This window comes from Zootermopsis nevadensis, unplaced genomic scaffold (genome assembly GCF_977971745.1).
Source record: "Zootermopsis nevadensis isolate Lab colony 2312 unplaced genomic scaffold, Znev_1.0 Znev_ptg000001l, whole genome shotgun sequence".
In the NCBI taxonomy this organism is placed as follows: Eukaryota; Metazoa; Arthropoda; class Insecta; order Blattodea; family Termopsidae; genus Zootermopsis; species Zootermopsis nevadensis.
Genome location: NW_028259133.1, coordinates 14,441,868 through 14,466,579, shown reverse-complemented (window position 1 = coordinate 14,466,579; position 24,712 = coordinate 14,441,868). Strand labels below are relative to the sequence as shown.

The following is a 24,712-nucleotide window of genomic DNA, read 5'->3' as shown; positions in this document are numbered from 1 at the left end:
GTAAATTCTGTTCGACAGTTTGATTAACTGCTTTATATAAAAATATTCGTTCACTCCCAATTTACTCAAAATAAACTTCGCATTACTAATTATAAAATTATTTATCTGTCATGCGAGTCTTAAAAATATAATCATCACTTATTGCGTTAATCTTATTATTTACCACCGTAGCATTTTACAGGATCGCCTTCTAAAAGAAACTGTTGACAGGCCATAAACATCGGTGGGCAAAGATGTCTCTTGCGTTATACGTACCATTCTGATCGTCTCATGTTTGACAAACCAGAGATGGAGAAAGGGAAAATAAAAATAAAGTATGTGAGAGTTATGTATTTCAGAATATAGATATTTCGAAACACGTTCATTTTCATAGCACTTGCGACTGATGAAATTATTCGGGTTTCTTCCCGTTCTCTACATTTGATTAACGACGCCCTTAATGGCTTGATTATGTAGCATTAACGGTGGGATGATTAATGATTTGAAAGAGATGTAAAAGAAAACAGTCGTGGAATAATGTTAAGTATAATGCTGGTGTACTCCTGGAGTAAAACCACGAAAAGCTTAGGATATTCGGCCACCGACAGAGTACGTGTATCATTTTATAGAGATTCCGTCTTACATTCGGGATAATCTCGGCTGTTTATTTCTTGGATGGGAGCAAAATAGTGGAAAGAATTTCGAAAGGTGAAAAATAAAGGAAATGGAAGGTAAAATAAAAACGAAAGGAGAGTTTAAGATATCGCTTTCCCATTCACTTTAAACATTGGGAGGTGCAGGAATTCCCGATAAAAACTGAAACAAAGAGGAAAATGAATGCTGTGGAAGAAATAAGTATGGAACTGACATCTTTTGTCCATTAGACGCCTCTTTTCTTTGTTTAATACAGGGTGAATAGCATATAAAAGAGGGGGAGAGAGACTGAGGATAAATTGCATAAAAAAGAAAGACTGTTGGAAGTGATAAGGATATTAAAATTATAATAGCTGTAACCATACGTTATTGATGAGATCTCAAGAACGTGATGAACTACCATAAGGACATTTTGAACGGAAATGTGAGTTTTTATATTAAAATAATCAAATATGACGTGTTGATTTCTGGGAAGTACCCTGATATAAGTTAAGATTGGCTGATCATTTGGTTATTAATTTTTTAATGTTTCTTACTATTTCGAAGTTAAGCGAAGGCGTACGAACTGACACGAGCGCACCAACACATTTAGATATGTACGTAGATAGAAAGCACCGCGAATGCAGGCTTAAGTATGCTTATTAAGTCATCCACAATAAACAGAACTTAATCGAAAAAGAGCGATGTATCATTTGTGACACCTGCGACATTCTCCTAATGGGTTTCTGTTTCTGTAGTGGATGTGTTCTACATGGGTCTATGAACAAAGTACGTCATTAATTCTTGTCTGTTCGACGTTGCATGCTCTAATAGATCATGTGTTAATTACGACAATGCCTTTGCACCTGATGTGGCCTAGATAACGATTGTTATAGTGTGTTTGCTGAATGTTTGAGGGAGTCGACCGGTAGTGAAACACGAAATATTTATCGGGTGTCAGCTTATTGAAATGCAAGTAATAATAATAATAATAATAATAATCCACCTGCGTATGGATGATTGTAATATGTAAAAAGGAAGTTCCGTGCTGCGCTCCGAAGTCGCATTAGCGGAAGAAAAACTGCTTATTCGGGAGTTTCATGATTTGTACTCTTCGCCAATTATTATTTTGATCTTTAAAGTAAGGAAGATTGGATGGGCAGGGCATTTAGCAGCATGGGAAAACTATGAAGTACATATAAACTTTTAATCGATATCTTCAAATTGAATGAACCAGGACGGAGAACGTAACTTTAATGGGAGGCTAAGATTAAGATCGATCTTAGGAGAGTAGACTCAGCTGGCTCAGGTTATGGGCTGTGTGTTGTTGTGAGCACGGTAATGAATATTTGGATTCCATAAAAGTCGGGAAATTTCTTTGGTATCTGCATGATTGTCAGTATCTGAGGAATTTTATGGTTAATGAGTTGGCGAGTTCTATAAAATAGAATATGTGAAGGACATTCTACATTACAAAGCATGAGTATACCTATAGGTGTGCAATTTTTGGTCACTTAAAAGTCCACTTTAATAATCGTTCATAAGCCAAAGCCTTCAGGACTGTTTCATCCTTCAGGAATTCGGACTAATAATCTGTACACAATATTCATCTCAGCCATTAATCTGCATGCCTCTCCCAATTAATCTTTCTTCATTTGATCAGTAAGATAATATTTGGTGAAGACTACGAATTATAAAGCACAGTCACGTATGAAATACGAATTAAGAGTGACAAGACATGTTCCAATGGAATACACATTTTACAGAAGCGTTTAAAGTTATGCATAATTTTTATGAGAATAGGGGTTATGTTGGGTCCACAAGGGTAAATTAAAGTCTTCTGACAGTAATTAACTGTAAACCCCAGCTCCCAATTTAACGCAAACAAACTGAGAACATTAATAATGAAAGATGCAAGTCGATGGATAGACCACGAATAATTCCCATTGTGTTTTTATTCTATGCAACCAGCTGCACAAATTGCTCTTAAAATTGTTGGGGCACGAATTTTAATGCTTTGCTACGTAATAATGAAATGTTCGGAGCGGTTCTACACCAACAAAACGCTGTTTCGTTGGTTTCATAATGCGATGACTATGAAATATTGTTGTTGCACATCTTTCCACCTGACTGTCGGAAATATAAACTTAAGTAAAGGATTGCTTTTTTCAGGGTGTGGTCCTGTTTTCTCGACCATTGCTGTTAAACATAGACCAACTCGCAAATAGACTCTGAGAATTATGGCAACCAAATATTCTGCTTCGGAATTTCGTTTATAATATAGTGAAATCGTGAATGTCGCAGCGAAAGATATATTATTTTACATGCTAGCAGGAAAGATGACCTAGACTAAAACGCTGAAAAAACTGGTTATATGAACACCTCTCGATAACAGAGCATAGGACGGAATTATAATATAAACAGAGCTAATAAATGTTTTGAAAATGTAACGACGTTTAACTCCCTCGCTACTTGTTCCCACATACCTAGTCTGTGTTGTCACATTGACGTCGTTATTCTGAGAATAAAACGCGAGGTATCTTAAGTCAATAAAAACAAGTTATTTTAAATGGTTGGCGGCTTACAAAGTTTTTATTCACACCAGGAGAGTCTCAGACTCATAGAGTTTGGAAACCACTCAAAACAAAATGCCAAAACAGGGAAATGGAAAGTGTAATTGTGGCGGAGTGGAAGGATACTCACAGGTGGAACGCTCTGCGATGTACGTTCATTAAAGTCAACACGAATAAAAACTGCAAAGAATAAAAGCTTTTGTTGATAGGCTACACGTTTAGCAGCAAACACTCACAATAAATGAAAAATGTCCCTCCTTTAAAAGCGACACGTCACTCAATGTCCACTATTCGTCCTCCATCTGTCTTTGCTTGTCACTACCCTGAACATTCATTACAGTGCTGCCACCTATATCCGGGAACTGACAACATAAAAAGATTGCGTTGCATTTCTTTATTTTTTTCATGTTATTTCTCTAAATTCTTGAGCGATTAAGCTAATAATTAAGTTTCTTAATTTTTCGAATTCAGGTTTTAGAGCAGCTGTATCTTCATATTAATAAACCTAATCCATATAGGATTTGAGACTTTCGCGTCGAGTACAATCAATAAAATCTTCTCGGGCAATAAGCCGCGTTAACTGGTTACCGTAGTAAAATGGGGACATAGCTTGTTCCCGAAACGTCGGTTTACTACGGTAACCAGTTAACGTAGCTTTAAAGGAAGCTGCAGAATTTTTTTTTAATTTGGATAATGGGATGAACAGTTGTTCAAAAGACGAGTTAATAGTTGGAAATTAAACTGTCTTGGAATTAAAAAATAGTGACAGACTAGTCTAGGACCTTAAAGCAGCCTGTAGGTTTAGAAAGGTAGCAGAACAGACTGTACCGAACTGCCGGATTTAGTTTCCCCTTTTATGCTCTGAACTCCTGCACGTACTCCACCTCGCGTGCGTACATTCCCCTTTCCTACTCGTAATTGCACATGGCCTAATGAAAACGTACGCATTTTATAAAAGCCTCTTTATCGCAGGTACGTAGTGACCCAGTATTAATCAGGAACTTTCCAAACGTATTAATCAGCTGTGTCTGACGAACAATTTCTCCAGCTGCGCTCAATTACGAAAATAGTTCATGAGAATTACATGGAATTACAACAGCGGGAAATTATCGGTTGAAAGGAGAGAGTTTCACAAAACCAAATCCGCAATTTTACTCTGCTCTGTTTTTCCCCTCGTTTCACTGGTTGATTGCGTAGCTGTGTACTGGTTCAAAGTGACGCACAATAGGGTCCAGTGATGGTTGTGATGAATGTTGTATATTTACTATTGGCCGAAAATCCTTTAGGACAGTGTCATTTGAAAGACCTAGGCGTAGGTGGGGCGCATCATTAGTTTTAGGGTAGATATTAGAAAAATACAAATGGACTGGTTTTAAGTGACTGAGGATCTGGTAAAATTACTGGATGTTATGAACACGGTGATGACTCTCCAGGTACCATAAAAGGCGAGAAAATTCCGACTCAAACGCAATGATTGTTGGCTTCACAAAGAATACTCCATGGGGTTGATTACATTCCTACATGATCATGAATTGTTAAGGTTTTGTAATATTTGGTCGTATAATTTGTAACGAACAGTCAGATTCAGACAGAGGCTGAAGACGACGATGATTATTATTATGATTTTCTGGATTGACTCGTAGGTAGACACCAGCGTTTTGCAAAAAACTTATTTTATCCATCTTGAGGGCTAAAAACGGATAGTGTTTGTTTGACGGCGTCACAGCCCAGAACAACAATATCGTCATTTTCACTGCCGTGAAAACCTCAGTATTGTATATTTAAGACGATGCTCATATCAAGAATTTATAAAGCTTGACATGAAAACACGACTCGTGAAAGAAAATTTACCCCATCGCCTGTTACATTATAATGCTCCAGAAATAAAATGTATGCGAAATGTGATCGTTCCGTTTCTTTATCTTAAAGCACTGTCATGCTGCCAAGAAACCCTTAGAGGAAGTAATGGTAAATAGTCGTGCATCTGACAACGTTAGGAAACAGCGAAATATCGCTCCGTGTTGTTGTCTCGTCTTGACGCGTGCAGACCTGTATACTGCGTTAATGTAATAGTGAGCGGCCATTTCTCTATGCTCATCTGACTGTCCGATTAGGTACTGCGGGGACCCACTGGCGAAACCACAGGCAGACATTATATCACTGGCTTCTCCGTCCTACCACGTCGTAACCACTGGCATGGCCATATTTGTCTTGCTGCTACCCTGTGTATTTTCAACCCTTCCTTCATGAATTTCTATCCAGCACACACTTACCACCCCATGCACTAATTATAGGCGTGCGGGTTTGATTTGCGTGGCATTTCAGTGAACACCGTCTATTTTGACGATATTTGTTTAAATTTCTTATCTCCGGTGGCTTTTGTGTCTTCTGCAGTGGGACATCACCCTTTTCTTCTTTTGGTTGGCTACACTAAACGACGCGTCCTAGCTGGTAGCACCCCTGCTTCGTATTTGGGACACCGCGGTTCAAACCTCGACATATAGAGACAAGCTATCATGACTGAAGTGTTTCGTGAATTTCCTCAGTTCTTCCAGGAAGATGTCGGACTAAAAAGTTTCCTTCCATATTTCTTCAAGCAAGTTCTCAGTGACACGCCATCCTTAAAATTTGTTTACCAATTGAGGAATTAAAATCAGGTTATAACAGCACAGCTTGGTTTTATTTTCTTATTGTTGGACATTAACAATGTTTACTTCAACTTGATTATTGTTCCATGGAGCAAACCTGCTGGAGCTGATAGTCACTAAGGAGGACGAGGACTTACATACTTTTATGGAATTAAAAGATTTATTGCCGTGTTCAGAAGAATGCTCCACTGAGCTAGTTTGTATCCTCATAACCTACCTCTGTAAGACTTTAACAGACAGTTATTATCTAATCTACGTATAGGCCTCGCAGAGAAATCTCTTTTCTTCAGATTGTTCCATACAAATTTTGTATTTATTTCTCATTTCTTTTGTCGGTGAGATTACTATGTTTGTCATTATAGTGGCAGCCAATAAATTTAAAGTGAGAGTACAGACAGCTTCCGAAAAAAGGAAAAGTTAAATTGTCCCTGGTACTTATTAAGCACCACTCCATAAATACATATGGGGTAGTGGAGATATAGCTCCAATCTTTCTTTGCTTTGTACTAGATTGAGGTGAGTAATCAGTTTCACACCCGGTCGCTTATCGCAGATGTAAATCAGATATATCTGTTACTTCCAAGCATACGCAAATGAATATAAAGTGATTTGACGTCATCATAAAACTAACGCATGATGGGAAGGCCGTATTTCTAGCTGTATGTCGACAAATATCAACTCTCAAGCTACTATACGAATTTCAGTGGCATTCGTTATCGCAGAGGAAGTGATCCACACAAAGGTTTTGGCTGAATTTAATTTTCGCTTCCCTGAGGTTCAAATCAAACGTTTCTACTTTATCACAGACGTTCGTGGTATAAAACATTTGTGTGTGATATAAAATATTGTCTCCAGCAAGATCTAAAACATTTAGTTGAAGCTGTCGTTTTCTTTTAAATGTTTTCTTATCGTAATCTGATTTTTTATCAAATTCTGTTAAAAAATAATCAATAGCCTCCGCAAATAGTAAAATATGTAGGTTATAAAATGGTGCGGATTGACTGTAACTGATTGTAGGATAACACATTTTCTTGTAGTGTAGGCGAATATTCTCTCAAAATCTTGTAGATGTAATATGTCATAGAGAAGGTTAACTGAACTTTAGAAAATAATTCCGAAGCACTTGTTACAGTGAGTGTGTGTATATATATATATATATATATATATATATATATATATTTATATGTGTGTGTGTGTGTGTATGTGTGAGTGTGTTGTACGGGTTGAAGGGAAAAGAAGATAATTTATGCTAGTCGATATGAGCGAGGTGTGTTCATACAGAGAATAGTCGAAATGCGTGAAACCTATTACTCTTAATTACACAGCTCTTCCATGCTTATAACTACGTAATGGAAATATTGTACAGTAAAGCTCGGATAGCTAAAAGGTTTCCACTGTTAGCGACTGCTGTGAAGGTATAATTCATGTAACATTAAACATTAATATTGCTGTTGAAAGCTTACTGGTTTGTTCGTGTGAGGATGAAGGAGTTTACATTTTTAATTCTTCTAAAATACGGGATGCTTTGATGCAGTTAGAAAACTCATTACGTGGTTATAATAACAATTATGTACGGTTGTGACTCAAAATCTCTAGATGAATGCTTAGTGATTATTCCAGAATAAAATTAATTATGCGTCAATATAGAAAGAAAATTTGAAAATTCCAAATATTCAACGTCAAACTATTGTGTTTAACCAAATTTATCTAGCAGATTGGACATTTCGACATACGTGCGGCACTGCCAACCTTTAATTATGTAATACAACTAAGACAGTTGCAGATTTACAAAGTTGTGATAGTCCTTGTATTAATATAAATTAGGGGTGTGAAAACTGGACTTCAAATAGACTGTTGAAAGAAGGGTTATAACAGAAGAAGTGAAGACGTTCCTCTGTACATAAACGTTATAACATACACATTAAAAAAACAAGGAAAATATTTGATTGGTGTTAAAATAAGCATAAACTTAATTTTTAAGCTTAATGACTTAACATTATATTCCTCGGTGAATTCGATTGTTATTGCAGTCACCTAAGAAGTTTCTAGTATTGACCACGTCCTCAGCGAAAGAAAGTTGAAGCGATTTCTCAGGCGTTTCAAGGTGGACGAAGGAGACATTATTGCAGAGTTGTTTTACACTTGCTGTGTTTGTTCCAGGTCTGCTCACCTCTCGTGACCTGTGCCCCTCGCTAAGGCCTCTTCTCTCCCAACCGTGTTCTTCGGTTGGGGTGGTGGTGGTTCGGGAGGAGGTGGCGATTTTCTTCTTCCACTCCTTCAATATTCATCCTCAAATTCAACTTGTTGCTCAAAAAAAAGCCCACTCAAAAAAGATATATCATACAATCATCTGCAACTACACAAAACTTCACAAATGGTTTTGTGGTACGTTTTTAATTTTCTGATTATCAGAAACGAGATGTTTTAGTTGTTGTCTTGTTTTGTTGTTTTAATTCACACTTGTAAATTTATTTCTTCTTTTTTATTTGTGCATTACTGTGTTTTATTTGGTTACTACTAGAAACAAATAATGTTTAATGTCTTCCACTTATTGGCATTTATTGTTGTCTTCTATGTCGTGTTTTCCATTTTCGATGTTGGTTCGTTCTTGGTGTTAGCGAGTGCGTTCGTATGATTGTTGTAGTGCCAGTGAAGGAACAACGAATATTCAGAGACGAAGTTAATTACGAGAGACCTTGGTCTGAATCTGTCACCTCTTCCAGATTACAGACTTCTTAAATTTACGATTATGATTTTCACTCTTCTAGTGCCTGTATGAGATTTGATGTTTTCCCGTCGGTGAAGATGTTGATTAGTCTTCCGGGTCTTAACGACGCGTGGTCTTCTAGGTAGATGCCACGATTTACATTCCCATCGGCGTGGAAACCTCACATCTGAATGTCGCATTTTCAAGCAATTTATTTTACAAAAATTTATAAACTTTTAGTGAGAAATTTGAACTGTGCATCTCAGACTTCGTCTCTCGCATATTCGGCAACCAATGAGATGTTTGGTTGTTCTCGTCACAGTTTGTTGTTGTTGCAGTGTCTTGATTGCCTCACGCCAGAATTAAAACAGTTTCCTGGTTTTGTACATAATTATATTAATTTGTTTCGCTTCTTGTTTTCATGATGTTCGCACATTTCCCAGGATCTTGCAGCACTGGTGTGTCGATGTTGTGGTTTGTGGTAAATCTACTAACTGTATTGTCTGTTCGTTACGTTAATTAAACTACGTAACGAGTTATTCTTCAAATGTTTTCACGTAATTTTTAAAGAACTAACAGTAAAACTAGACAGACTGTTAAGAATCTGTAGCTGTAAGTGAAACACAGTGTATGTTTAAGATGGATGTCTTCTGGATTGTAGCTCAGTATAGTTTGCTAGAAGTTTACCGACGTTTCAGAGGTGCTTGCTGCCTTTATCATTAGGGCGATCGTCCTGATAACGGAGGCAGCAAGGACCTTTGAAACGTCGGTTAACTTCTATCATACGAAACGCCACAATAACACAGTAGACAGCCATCTTCGTACTTGCCACCGTGAGAACCTGAGTTCTCTCCCCCCACTCTATATACACCTCCCCCCTCTCCCCACTGCATGACCGTGAGAACCGGGTCTATCGAAAAAGTACACAGATTACTGATAGGGCTAAGAATATTACATACACATTTCTGTAACGAAGGAAAGCACCCATTGCTAAGCGTGACGTTTCTTAAAATAAACTGTAGGTTCACAGAAGTAATTAAATTTGCTTACTAATTATGATAATTGCATTAATATATATCCCAGTAGACAATTTTATATAACGAGGCTACTAGAAAGTCAATAAATCGTGCTTCTTATATAGAACTTAATAGTTGACTTCAGTTTTCAGAAAGGCCCGCCATGGGATCCTGTCATGAGCGAGATAAATATATTCCTTATCCTCAAATTCTGCTGTTTATGATCAAGTTTAGTATCAATCACCAGTCAACGCGTAATACCCCAAGTGTTTTTTTTATATTTCTCACTAAAATATATTAATGTTTGCCTCTGTGTTCTACTACTTTTCCTTAGGCTGTGTTGTGTTTACTCACATAATATTTGGTGGAGTGCAAATTGTCTTATGTGGATGCTATTAATATTTTGTGAACAACTTTTAAGTAGCGATAATATTTGTATTGTATTAGCAAAAGCGAAGGGAAATCGAAGTCATATCACTTCACTTGCAAGTAATAGTCATCGAACTGTATTTAATTTAATTTAATTGAGTAGCGCCTATTATTTTTATCTGTAATATTGGCTGATAAATGATTCAATTATTGCTTATTTTAACCACGGGTGATAAGTTAATGCATGTAAACTTTAATATCCTATGTTGGGGATGATATACGTGTAGGTGTGAAGATAAAAGACGCTAGCCTGTAAAAGAAGGTAGGTCCTAACACACACATTAAGAGCGTTAATAGTCCACATACACACTAATATATTGAATTATCTTGGCACGTTAAAGTATTACACTTCTTCGCTTTCTGGTATATAAATGTTATACAAGAAACTATAATTTATTTTATAGCCACATAAAAATGTTTCATGTGATCGGATACCTGACGATATAAAAAATAAATTAACCATAACCTCAGCAGATTCATAGTTAACTGTCCCTTTAAGTGGTAATTTTGTCTCCTCCTGAAACACACCTGGTGGTGTAATACATTGATAACACCGTCACACAACACGATCCTTACATTTAGGCCGCCGACAGCGCGTTCGACCAGAAGGCTCATTGTTGGAGCTGGTAAGTCTTAGCGTGAGTCGGAGTAGCTCAGGTAGAGCTTTGACATAGTTCGCAAATTTTAATTTGACCAGTTGCCTCTGAGAGGTTATATTTACGTCATCCTGATCATATTTTATGAAGATTTTATTAGTTCTGTTCGATAACAGGAGTGTACTTCTGGTTTCAGTTTCCTCTCTACGTAAACACACGAGTGACTATGGTCTAACCAACGAGCCATTAGTTCAGTTAAAAATCAACAGAAATTGAGAAAACAGTTTGTGCAAAACATTTACCTTGATCCTTGTTGTGTCAGTCAGTCGTTAGGCTACATAAAGTTATCAGGCTGTAAATGAGTATACGCTGGAAGTGGTTTAATATTATTTTCAACGTATATTACAAGTAATAATATCAGAAGATGTTTCGTTCATTTTAATGGTTATTTTTAGTGCACTTACGAACACGTAAGAAACGTTACATTTTTAAATATTGTGTTCAGGGCAGGTTTTTCACAGTTAACCAGTATTTTACCTCATATTTTATGGGTGTGAAACTTGGTGTGTCACCCAAAGTAAACAAAATTATCTCAGAATACGTGTAAAGATGTTACATGTTATTTGAAGCTTTAATACAGAGAGTCACAGAGGGTGAAGAATATTACATAACAAAGAACTTTTTAATTTATAATTCTCGCAAATATTGGGGTAATTAAATAAAGATATATAGCTGTGCTCGTATGCAGTGTGCGCGGGAGACAAGAAATGTGTATAAAATGTTCGTCTCAATATATGTAGGAAATAAATCAGTTTGAAGATCTAGTTGAAGATGAGAGTAATATTAAAAGAAGTAGGGCGTGAGGATGTGGACTGGATTCAGCTGGCCCAGAATTTGATCCAGGGGGGATAGAGGTTTTTTTGAGCAAGGTATTGAATATTCGGGTTTTATAAAAGACGGACAATTCTTTTGTTATCTCAGCTGCTACCAGCTTCTTAAGAACTTTGTTCCGTGGACTTAGTTAATAATAAGGTACTGAAGTTGTGAATTGTATAAAGCAGAAGTTATTACGCACGAAAAGGTACGAAGAAACGGAAATTTATATTATAGCCTACAGTCATTTCGTGTGAAACTTTTACTGATGCCGTATGAAATTATTTATCCTGTATTATTATACAATTTCGTACAGTGCTGAAGAAAAAGTGGAGGCATTTCGCCCTTTTCGTAGCATAAAAACTAAAACAATGGAAGATATAATAAAAACGCAGGGCCTTTGTGTGACGAGGTACGAGGGCTGCTCCAAGTTAGGGTACGGGGGGTTGTTTGTGATGCGACTCACAGTCGGACGGGTTTCCGGATTCGGTATCCGAGAGGAAAGGAAAGAAACGAATAAAAAGAGAAGTAGGCGAGGAAGAAAGTTGGGTTGTTCGCGTGCAGAGTTCGGGTATTTGATTAGAGACTTCGACGTCCGATCTCCGGTCCCCCAAAGTCCTTAGAGGTAGGGTTGGAAGGGGGGGGGAGGATGTTCATGTGGTGCATTCTGGAAATAAGACGCTTTTCAGGATCCTTCAAGGAGACGAATTCCCATTCGAAATTCAATTGCGTTCCTTTATTGTTTTAGATAATTCGTTTCTCCTTTAAAGTGTTTACTTCAAGCGTGCTTTGAGCAATGCTCACTGAGTTAGGATCGTCCGTCCGCCGTGGGGTATCAATGTAAAGTTGGCTAATATGTGGAGAAGTTTAAATTTTTGGGACCACACTAATTTATGAGAATTTTAATTGTGTAGAAATTAAAGAGTGGATAAAGTTCCAGGATTTCTTACAACTACACAATTAAGAATGCTTTGCCTTTCCTTTTGCTGTCTACGAATGCGAGGTTTAAAGTATGGGTCTACACGATTGTAATGTTATCTGTTGCTTTGTATGGGTGTAACTGAGTTGCCCCACCTTAAAAGAAGCACTAGGTTGATTGTGTTGAATGTATATTTGGAGATGTGTGTAGTTGAAAACAAGATAACTGTCAAAATTAATAAATGACGAGAATAATAACTTACAGCCTTTACCAAGTATTATTTGGATTATGAAGTCATTGAGGATGGGATGGGATTGGGGGTGTAGCACCCATGGGAGGGATGAAGATACTTAAAGAATTTTAGTCGGGAGAGGGAAATATACACGCAGACATGTGTAGGAGATCAGTATTAAGATGGATATTAAAGAAAGATTGTGTGAGTGTGTCGAGTGGTTTCATCTCGCTCAGAATACGGCCCTGAAGGATCCTCGTGACAAGCTGAGCGACTGTTGGCTCTAGAATGAACCCAGGCCACGAAGATCTTCGATACTAAACCATATCAGAAGCTGAAAGAACGTTTTCAGATGCACCTTTCAAATGTACATATATATACTGGGCTTTTGGGACTGAAGAGTAATAGGAGATATATGCATTTGTATAATTCTTCCTTAGGAACACTGAGGGCACTGTTCTAGTTTATAAATAGACAAAACTTTCTCCTATCTATAGTTATACTTTCAGGTGGTGACATTTAATGACCTCGTCGATGTTGGTCTTCTCGATTGCAGTGCCATGCGGACATATAGGTAGATACGAAACGTTTGAAACCTTCAACCCTAAAGATGGAGGAATTATGTTACTTAGAAGCGTTGGTTTCTTTATTCAAGTCTACACGGCGTTCGAAATTAGGTCAGTACCTTTACTGTCGCCAGAACCTCGAATATCAGTAACTTGGTTGCTCGGTTGATTCATTCTTGTGATTATACTGAAACATCTATGAAGCCGAGATATATTCAGTTTTGATATAGAGAATCGAATCCATGCACCACCTGATGTCGTCTTCCGTCGTTCGTCGATAAAGTCGAGTATCAGGGCCAGTTTTCATTAGAAAATGAAAGTTCCCGCGTGCCTTTCTAAAGTACGCTGGGGTACGTAGTGTAATTGTGAAGGGATGAACGCATTAATATCTGGAAATGCGCCGCGCAGTTACGTTCATATTGAAGACACTTTCAGGAAACTGCGTTTCAAATTGAAATAACAAAGAGGTCGCAGTTGTGGTAACAGCAAGTCGCGCGTGTGCTTAATTGACCTTTGCGCCAATAATAAAAAGGGCCGTAGAACCATTATATCTTTTTTATTTCATTTTACGCCGTTTAACGGCTTATACTCGCTTTTTTCGTTCCTATTAACGAAAAAAAGGTTTACCGCATGAATGTATATAATGGCGAATAATAATGTTTCTGTTGAAGATATTTCTATTCTGGGTGTTGGGGATGAACCTCGACCACTAAACATTTTCAGTTTTGTTAGAATATAGGAGTAGAATATCGCAGCGATACAAAATGGGGGAATAACGTGATGCAGCTTTTTTTTTAGGCACGGTGGTTAGAAAAGGAGAAGCCTCAGTTGGCCAAATGGATTAAAAATGTTTCCCTGGAGGTTTGGGGGGGGGGGGGAGGAAGATATGGATGGAATGTTAGTAGAGAACAGTTGGATAGAAAATCCTGGAAACTGAACCGGCATGCGGTCTGTAGTGGGGATTGGTTTTGATTTTCGATACCCTTCGTCCTCCATCTCTCTCTCTCTTGATATTCTTTGTCCCGTCATGTCCTTTGAACAGGCGTGTAATGTTCGTCGGTAGTTACATTAAGATCGCAGTGGCTCTGTAACTAAAACAGTGATAAAAGATTTAAAAGTGAGGGCTGTGATCGAAGCGGATTGTGGCTTTGAGCCCTCTAACAGCTGTGTGCGAGGTCTTGGAAGTGGTGTATCTGAACGAGTGTTGAGCGTAGGTCTTGAAGCTACGGACCATGAAGGCACCTACCACTTTCATAGCTAGTTGACTGTTAGAATACCGAACTTAAAGTAACCAATTTGTCTTTGCTTAAGTTAGTTGATTCCATTGAGTATTCTTGTCGAAATTTTACGAATTGTCCACATTGGTTAATTAGTGTACAGTTTTAATTATATGCTGAACTTGCTGGGGCCACTAACTTATTTTCATTGCCGGAATATTCTTCCAGTAATATCATTCTCGTTTGAAACCGTTATAATAGGATTTCTGTTAGAAGCAAAGTGCATTTTTGTTTCAAATCCCAGCAAGGCTGCAACCCTGAAAATGGAAGTAATATTTTCTTCCGCAACGTCATTATCTACCTACTAGCACACACTGCATTACAACCCAGAAAAGTAAATTATTCTAATAAATCAAATAATTTCTTTCTGTTTTTGGATTTAACCCCGTACCGTACATGACCCAGTATTTTAGTTTAGATACACAGTTGAGTTATTTAGCACATCATTTCGTTGCTAAGGTTCATTGCTTCAGAAAGCAACGAAACAATAATTCTGCAGCCATCTGGTTCTTCAGTGCCATCTCATATCCCAAACCCATTACATTCTTCGTATGATGACATGGATCCACTTTGCTCTGAACCACGCCACGTCTCATTCCAAACTACTCCCTTCGGAGTGTTGGTGGCGCATCTCCGGGTGTTATATTACTAACCACATGCCTCTGCTTATAATATCTAAATTAAAAACCTTCCTCATTTATCAAACACGATCTTTACTTATCTCGACATTTTACTGTCACGTATTTTATTAAATGATTGTGATACCTCATACATCACTTATAAAACGCGGAAAATATTTCTGGAAAATAAATCACAATAAAGGTTTTTGTCAAGAAGATATTAAATTTTTGCGTGGACGTTAAACAAGTACAGTACAGTGGAGGTAGTGAAACTTACTAGCAATGCACGACGCAAGAGTGAGACAAGTTACAATATTTTATTCGTATGGAAATTATTTCTCGTGGATCCATGACATGGATATGTGAAATGTTGTAATCATAATATTATTACTAATATTTAAAGTAAGAAATATACTCGAGCATTTACGTGGTTACTGTTTCGATAAAGAAACGTTATTACCTATTATTCTGTTTGTATGATTAAATGTCTCTTAACTCGAAAAAGGTCATTAATTCAGCCGGTCTAGTAACAGAACTTCTTATCTTCACAGATTAAAATTAATCAAGAAACTGTTCTGAAAACGTGAAACATTACTTTAATTACTTGAGCCTGTAACGTGGATGCTTGTAAGATATTCCGCATTCCTCAGATTCTAGAGAAAAGATGGCACTACTTTACGGTAGTCCATTGGCTATTTACAGACTCCAAAATAAAATAATTGAGTTTAATATCCTGAAAATAGTAGGTTAATTGAAATCTGTTTACGCGTTCAAAGAAGTAAGATATGTGTGTAGATTTGATTTGTGAACGCGATAATGAATCTTTGGTTTTCGTAAATGTCGGCGAATATCCTGACGAACTGATATGACTATCAGATTTTCAATAACGGTAGTGCTTCACGGAGTTGTTTCACCACAGGGAAACTTATACACACGTGTGGGAAGTTTCGTATTTTAATTAATTTATTAGAATCTGACCGTAGTGTTTTTAAAATATGGGTCTATAGATTTCTTTTCCACCATCAGACATGTCTTTGAGTTTCTGTTACTAAATTCTGCTGTAAAGAATGAGACTTAAAGGAAAGGTTCATGAAGGGGAAGATGGATTTTACTCGGAAATTTGCTTCCTGCGGTATATCCTCCTATTCAGAAGATTAGTCTCATGTCCCAATTCTCTTTATTATTTCTAATTTTATTTCTTCTTCACTTTCGTTACAATCTCTCTTCCATTACAGGCTGTTCACAAAACAGTTGCAAATTTTAATGCATTTATAGTTTTTAAATAAATCAAATATGTTCACAAAATTTACTCATTTACAGCCTCGATTAAAAAAGAGCGCAGTTTTATTAAATTCTTACGTAAGTGTTCTTAACGTCACTCGGCTTAGGATTGTTAAACAACCTGAGATTCGAGGTTCTTACGGTCGCGAAAACGCCTATTGTGGTCTTCAGGGTTGTGAAGCCGCGTAGTCCTGTAGGTGGTTATTCCTGTTTTCCCTACTGTTTGTAGTGCTGTTGTACCGTGGTTGTCTAAAGTCCACGCGCTGCTAGATCGGTACCAGGAACTTGAAAATACCACCAGCTGTATAAAAACCCAAACAGCTTTGTCGATATAGGCTATTTCACAATTTCAATAAACGTGTTATTAAATAAATACAAGTGATGCCTGATTTTTTGGTACTGATATGAAGAGATTTACAGTGGTCTAGACATCTTGACTGGGGATACATGAAATTAGTTTACATTTTTGTTTTGTGAGGGGTAAACACTTGTAAGACTGAGAGAATATTGCTGTGACTTTAAGGTGGATGTTTAAAAATTGGCTCTGAGAATGGGGGATGGATAGAACTACCCCAGTACTATGCCGAGTGGCTAGGCCTTGATGTTAAGTCTGTTGAATCCTTGGTTTTCACCAGGTGAAAATTAGTCATGTTTACGAGTTTGTCATTTATATTTTACGACAACTATTAGGCCTAAGTAATAAACTGTTTAAATATTTCATGTCTAATTTATGAATACTTCAGAATAAAGTGTTAAGTGAATTACGATACAAATTATTTGTTTCAGGGCTTTCATTACACTAATCTAAGTTAATATTTTATCCGAATAATAAAATTGCAAGAATTTATAAATGTGTCTTTAGAAGGGAGATCAAAGTTGCAGATGAATGTTTCCCCAAAAGTCTATAAGACCAGAAGTTTGGTTTTCATAAACGTTTGTAAGACGTGCTTGCAGTTTAGCTTACATCGGGGGTCATGCCTCTCAAATCACATTTCTGCTTTGAGATCTGAGATTCTCAGGGCAGCGAGTATGTAGAAACAACCCTCAGGACAGGGTTTCTGTGAATGAGGAGGAATGTGAACATGGCTGTCTTCTGAGATATTGCGCCCTCGTAGCCTGACGTTTGAGAGGTGCTTCCTACGTCCGTCATAAAGGCGATGACTAGCAACAGACCAGAAGGCAGCCATCTTCTCATTTTTTATCCACAGTGAACCTTACCTTACGGGTGTTTCCGCATTGCTTAGTCACAATGAAAAATCTTTATCGTTAAGTAACAGTTAATTAAATCGTTGAAAGTAAGTGGAAGATTGTCTCTCTTCAAATTAATGCTATTTTCGACTAAATACGATGACCATATTTCATATTGGTGTTAAAACATGAAAAGTAGTAACGATAAAATAACATTGCCGTTGTGCATCGTAATTTACAGCCTACTTGCAGCACGGACCGAAAGGTTAAAGTTATTCTGAAAGCAGGCCAAAGTGAATTAAAAGACTATGTACCACGGATGCTAGATTTATAAAAGCCAACCAGGTTCTCTGAGCCCCTTCTGAAACCGAATTCTTGATTAGAAGGAAACTTACCTTTATTGAAAAATGTGTTGTCTCACGTGTATAGATTAAATCCAATGGATAAATATCCATAATAAATAGAATCTGTTTAACGCGGAAGCTCAATCGAAATATTGATTATTAATATTCTTCAGTACTTGTTGTGGGTAGTAGAAGGTAGTTTATTACAGTCCACGTGTCCGTATCTGTTATGTTGTTTGTCAGTAGTGTACTGCATAATGTGGCCGTTGTGTGCCGTCACAAAGATAATACAAAAGGACTTGTGATCTAACTTCCTTTAGTATTAAGGGGAAACATGGGAGCGAAGAGCTTCTACTTTCCGTGCTTTTCCCCTTCGTCTCCTGGAATTTAATGCATTCATAAGATTGTCATAATAAATAAGGGATTTTAATACTGCAGTACAGTTTATTGTAAGAAAAACCAGGTTGAAGAACGGTTCTGAGTCTCTTATGATGATAATGGTGATAATAAATAATGTGATACCGTACAAAGCATACGAATCGTGAACGATTTAAAAGGCAGTTTCCGAGGTTTCGCATTCCTAGTACGTGTCTTCAGTATGAAAACTGCTCTGCATGTCCTGGAAGTAATAAGCTAGCTCGGCACTGCGGCAGAAGAGAACAGAAGTAAAATAAAAGGGGGAGATGGGATCTCGTATTTGCGGGAAAGGAGAATTTTTCTGCAGTAATGAAGACATGTTCTTTCCTACAGAGATTCCAACTTTCCTCTTTTTAAAACCTCCTGAAGGGGACTGAGAGCTGAAGGCTTCCTGCGGGCATAAACAGAATTCTTGGAAACTTAAGAAACAATTTTTCTTTTCGGAAGAAGCTGTTTTAGAAGGTTGCCATTTCTTTATTTTCAGTTCTATTAACAGAAACTTTTACTTAAACATAGCGGAACCTTGTACATATTTTACTAATACCTGCAAGATCTTAGAATAATCTACACCTTTGAAGAAAAAGAATGAAAATGTGCGCTCAAATTCGGAAATATACAGACGCTTATCATCCATATCCTTTGTTTTCTGTTTTGCATACCTCGTTAATTGCTAATTCACGTCTTAATAGGATTCGAGGTTCTCACGAGGGCGACGATGAAGACGGCTTTCTTCAAGGTTGTAGCACCGCGTAGTCTGGTAGACGTTTACCGACATTTCAGAAGTACCTACTCCCCAGATGTCGGAGGCAGGAAGTACCTCTGAGAAAAACGTCGTTAAACGTCTACCAGACTACACGGCGTTGCAACCCAGAAAACAGCCATTTAAATGTAAGTCTGGTTGCAGAACAATTACGACGGACAAGTATTTTATGTATTTTTTTTAAAAAGATGAGTACAATTACTAATGACGTTTGTACTACTTATATTTTTTAGCTCAATAAATTGTCGTCGGTGTATAAATTAATATATACGTGTACATGTATATACATATTATATCGTTACTTTTTTTGCTTGTGGAAAGAAATATGGGCCAAAAAGGTATGGGAGGACATTTATTAATAGACACATATTGTCCGATTATTGCAGCGGGGGGCGGGGGGGCGAAGAGTGATATTTCGATTCAGATAACTTGCACAAATTTTCGAACGTAACTGAGGCGCCCGCTGGCCGTGACGTACACATGACGTCAGTACAGCATGCACCTGACAGATGGTATATAACCCCCTTCCCCCTCATGACAGATGCACAGGATTATACAGATCCGCACTGCTTGACAAGTCTCCCCTCGAGTGCAATAGTGGCTCGTAGACCTGGCAGGCATCCTGCGAAAAAGGGTCAAATCGTGTAACACCCAGAGGAAAGCAAGATAGAACAAAGGGCGACAGCTGTAAATATCGTAGACATGTAGACAGAAGAAACGCACCAAAACAGATGTTTCCATGTTAACGCTACACAGCTTTCATAACTAATCAACGATAAGTAATGACTTTAATGTTTTAAGCATTGTTTTGTTGTAATTTCATTCAAAACGTGTTTTTAAGTTATGTTATAAATTTTTCCGTCATTGTTTGACGGGCTGTTTTCTTGTAAATGCATAATAAAGAAGTGGGGATTAGCGAAATTCAGTTGACTTAGTTTAGGGTTCATTGTTGGTATCTTGCAAAGAAGGTTTGCGTTCCAAAGAAGGCAGGGAATTTACTGACTCTCTGAGCTGACTAAATGCTTTTTAACATGGACCCTTCTTCGTGGAAATGGTTAGAAATCTAAAGACTTTGTCGTTAGCAATCTGTATTAAACGTGATGATGTGGTTAGTGTTCACCATTGGAAGGGCGTATCGAGAATTCTCAGCAGTGTCATGTTTCATATGGAACCGCGAAACGAGGTCAAAAGAAGATGGCGGATTAAGTCCGCTTGGGTGAGTCTTTGATTCTCTTGCGTGTCTTTCGCGAGGTTCAGCGAGGAATAAAAAGTACACAGTGCAACGTCTTATAGACATCGCAGCGGAAAGAAATACGTCGATAAGATAAACCTCGTTTTGAGAGCTTTAGAAGTGTTAAACTTCTTGTGTTTATAACTTACAAAGCTGTTAACATTGGCGTACTTCATTTGGCTTCTGTATTCTCTACTGAAACATGCATTAAATATTTTGTGTCTCTAACAGAATCGTCTAATGTTAAGGCGTTAGGAGGGAGTGGAGGTATAGCTCCAACTCGTTATTGACCTGCTCACTGGATGTGGTGAGTGGGCAGGTTCACGCTCCGGCCACACTTTACCCACAGGGTGGTGGTTTGTGGGCGGGTCCTCGAGCCGATCCAGACATAGACTTTACAAGAAAAGAATTTGACTGTAATATGTTGCCCAAAATGTTGTACGAAATGGGCGTTGACTGAATGTTATTATGGTGAACACTACAAATATAGGCATGCAGTAAGCCGTGATACAACTGTTAAACTGGTTAAATTGTGTCCCTTTTTCGGTGTGACCTGCGAACTTTGGTAATGTCGGTATTCCCGCTCTGTGCGCCCTCGCACTGCCCTCGCCGTCCCGTCATGTTGCTGGTTGTGCACTGTGCACAGCCATTCTTGTGCGTTTTGTCTAAAAATATCTCAACCTCCGTTATGACCACAGATGTGCACTTCTTATATGTACATCTACCTTTGTTTTGTCTGTGTGTTGTTCCATCGCTCGTGTTTTCAAATACCGACTTAATTTTACGGAAAATAAATATTCATTTAAGGAATTCATGCTCAACGAACGACTTCGGGGGAACTTGTGCATTTCGAGGAGTTAACGTAGAGCCAAAGATTTTGGAATGAAGGAATTTGTTGTACTGTCTCCAGAACGAGAGTGCACAGAAGAGGAAAGTTTTCTGTGTAAAATAACAAACTGACGGTTCAACGACGCTTCAAAGAGAATGTTTCCCCACCAAAATTCCGTATGTATTTTTGTCAGTGGCGTGCATAAATCACGTTCCCCGTTACGTAATTTGCTGAAATGCTGAACTGTTCAAATATCTGAACTTTCTGAGATTGTTTTTATATGTGACTTTTCTTAGTTCTTTCAGCAAAATATGTGGACACGACATTGCCACGCTATGAGTGGTATCACGTACGAAATTTTTGAGATCATTGGCGACGAATCTAACCGATTCTGTGACATGCTGAGTGTGGACCGCCGGTTCCTGTGTGGTGTTTCAACAAATTACCCATTATTATTATGCGTGGACGTTGTACGTAACTTATGTCGCTCTCGCACCGAGGCTCAACTTGTCATCTCGTGTGATGATGACGTCAGAGCAGCACGCGGAGCGGAAAGATAAACGCAGAAGCGCGGTGGTGTCTTGGAGATAGCATTGAGACCCGCGCCCTGCTCTGGCAGCCTTTGATGTGCCTGTCTCTTGCTTTGCGAGTGGATTACAGGTTAATTTATTAACATTCCTCGCGGTTCAACTCTACGGCACTTTGCGGTCAGCGCGTCATATTGGATTCGGTACCCTCTTCCCAATGTGTCTAAGCATTGTAATAATAGTACTGGTGTTCGATTCCCAGCAAAGGCGTGGATTTTTCTCTCTGACATCGCGTCCGGACCGACTGTGGGTCCCACCCAGTCTTCTGTACCTGCATCCATTTTTTTGGGAGTGGAGCTCATGGAAGCTTAGCACATTCTAGGGTCGAGATGAAGGATGCATGGAGTTATACCTTTGTTCCCACACAAGTCTTCATGGGAAGATTAATTACATTTTATCCGATATTAAATCACGAAATGTTACGAAAAATAAAATATAAAGAATTGTTAGTTTTGTGCCCCCCCCCCCCCACTTATAGGCTACTGTGTGTTGTGTGTAGGTCTGTATGTTATTATAATTGCAGTTCGAATGTCTCGAAAACATTGCATTGTTATTATTAACACCATTTCTGAGGTTTTTGATCTGTTTAAACCCTGTCTAACATTTATAATTTTAGACTGTTGTTTCTTATAAATTATGGGCTAACCTATTCAAGATATTACTTGTATGTTATGAATATGTTGTGCCATTAAGCCTATTTACAGGAGACCGTAACTGGATCCTACACCCGGAGCTACATGAATCTTAAGAATTATTTCTGACTGATTACAGTAAACCTAGTTTAGGTCAGTATAGACTCCTCCTGACGGTCTAAATTTCAAATGTGTTTTCAATTTTACGTTGCTTAGATCCTGATCAACTTTTCCTATTTTGAAGATTTTCATACCCACCTCTGTGAAAACACCAAATCTCACATTTCCTAATTTTTTATTCTGCAAGGCGTTGTCACCGCGACGGTGATCTATCGGTTAGAACGCTGGTCTTGTAATCCTGGGGTCTCGGGTTCGATTCCCGGCGGTGCCCGAATTTATAACTTGTGTTGGCAAGGCCGTGGTCTAGGCAACACGGAGTTTTCCTCTGGGGGCTTCCCCGGTTTCTCCGTGGCATCCCAAAAATTACTCCATTCACACACAGAAGAAGGCAATGGCAAACCACTTCTGGATCATCTGCCAAGAACGTATATGAACAGGTCCCAGTCCGAGAAAAGGATGGAAGGATCCTGTTCATATGGACCTGTCGTCAGACAGAACACTAAATAAATAAAATAATAAATAAGACGCTCAGGGTCAGCCATTTGTTCTCGCTTCTGTTCCTTCAATGTAGTCGCAGTTACTCTCGATGTCTTGTTGACTGTTGTTGCATCTTTCCTTTCGGGATAATAAAAACTGATGTGATGTAGTGCGTATTAATAAGCCTGTATTATTTATTATTATCGTTGCCACAATTTTGTTTACCAGAATTGCTATGGCGATACCATGCCAGAGTTTCCTTTAGAATAAGCTTACCCAGAAATTGTGTGTAAGAAGTTAATGGAGCTAGAATGTTATGGGAACGTTTACGTTTAGATAACCTGTCTTTCCCGGGACTAGAAATAGTTGCACACTGTTAAAATCAGATAATTTCGCAGAGCTAATGTGTTGGGGATCTGTTTTGGAAAGTACACATATCATAACACTAGAATAATGTTTACAATTTCTCACGAGTGTTAACTCTTTTTGAAGAATAAGACGGTAAATGTTTTCTGTCTAACGAAAGCTTTAAGTCTAAACATTTTAGGGACAGATTTATTGCTGATTCGCTGATACCCTTTTATTGTGGCGTATGTAAAGTTAGTTAAGCCCGGAGATACTGCAAGAAAGAAATGTTCGTTATTGGATTGTGACTACTGATGAATATTTAGTTCTTGAAACGGAACGTTGAATGAAGTGACTAGAAGACAGACGGAGAGGTACTTTCTACTTCTCTACCCATTTCTCTTTCTCAAGTCCTCTCAGTATTTTATGTCTAAACTCTTTCTCTTCTTTATATCTTTCACTCCATCCACTTCGCTTCAAGTTCTTAATTAATAACCAGACTAGCCTTCCCCTTTTTTTATAAGTTACAACACAGGAGGAGGATATGAGAAGTCTCAATATTGTTACAAAGAGCAAAAGAAAATGAAACGAAATTCTATTTGTTAGGAAATTGGAGGAATGGGTTTTGATGTCGGGTGTAAGGGGAATGGGCGGGGGAGACGAGGGGTTGTGAGGAAGTAGCAGTGTGTATTTATATAAAGAGAAGGCGAATTGTTTCATGCAAAAGTGTTTTTACTGCTCTCAAAACTTTATTACAATTAATTGTTTAAATAACTGTTAAATTCGTAGGCCTGTTGTATTATGACGACCGCATTAATGTGTCTAGACGTGAAGGTTTGTTAAATGTCATACTTTTAAGTGCGAAGTTCATCTCGTCAATAGTAACCACCGTGGAAATTGTATTATCAACATCGATTTTTTCAGTTGAAACAAGTTTTTCTCTGGTTTATATCTGATAATTATCAGCAGTTCAGGATTTAAGGATTAGTATCTATAATTTATTTTTTCCCGCATGCTGACATAATTGGCAGAAACAGGAGATTGGTAAGGAAAGATTCAATGTTAAGAAAGGGCATAACAGATAAAGAATATCACAAAATAAAAAAAATCTTGATGAGGATTGCGTATTTTAAGAACATGATTATGGAATGAGAAATGTGTACAAGATTTTAGCCCAAAATTTTGAAGGGAAGTGACAAGTTACAGAAGAGTTAGATGTAGCTGGAATGATAATATTAAAATTGGCCGTAATGAAATTGGATATTTGAGGGTGTGGATAGGCTTCAGCTGGCTGAAGGTAGGATGCAACGGTGGGTTTTTGTAAACACGGCAATGAATCTTTTGTTCCTCAAAAAGAAACATTCTTAACACTTCGAGTGCCTATCGGCTTCCCAAAAAGGTCGTTTGTTAATCGTAAAGTTGTAAATAAGTGAT

At 38.0% G+C, this 24,712-nt stretch overlaps 2 protein-coding genes across 5 annotated transcripts in view; both read left to right on the top strand.

Annotated features, from left to right (window-relative positions):
- The window catches only part of LOC110829673 (CUGBP Elav-like family member 3), a 443,424-nt gene that overhangs the window by 208,122 nt on the left and 210,590 nt on the right, over nucleotides 1-24,712 (top strand). Inside the window, exon 3 of one of the 3 annotated variants that reach the window (XR_002543036.2) lies at nucleotides 7,993-8,040. The exons of 1 other annotated variant lie outside the window; for it this stretch is intronic. Coding sequence is in view for 1 of the 2 variants with exons in the window: in XM_087343515.1 (XP_087199641.1) it covers nucleotides 7,993-8,028 (36 nt within the window). In the remaining variant the exon portion in view is untranslated. Of the gene's footprint in view, nucleotides 1-7,992; nucleotides 8,127-24,712 lie in introns of those variants that run through there. One more of the 3 variants, XM_087343515.1, reaches the window with a different exon arrangement.
- bru3 (CUGBP Elav-like family member bruno 3) overlaps nucleotides 8,068-24,712 on the top strand; it is a 704,578-nt gene continuing 687,933 nt past the window's right edge. For both annotated transcript variants that reach the window (XM_087343446.1, XM_087343430.1), the window contains exon 1: nucleotides 8,068-8,217. The gene's annotated coding sequence lies outside the window, so the exon portion shown is untranslated. The remainder of the gene's footprint in view (nucleotides 8,218-24,712) is intronic.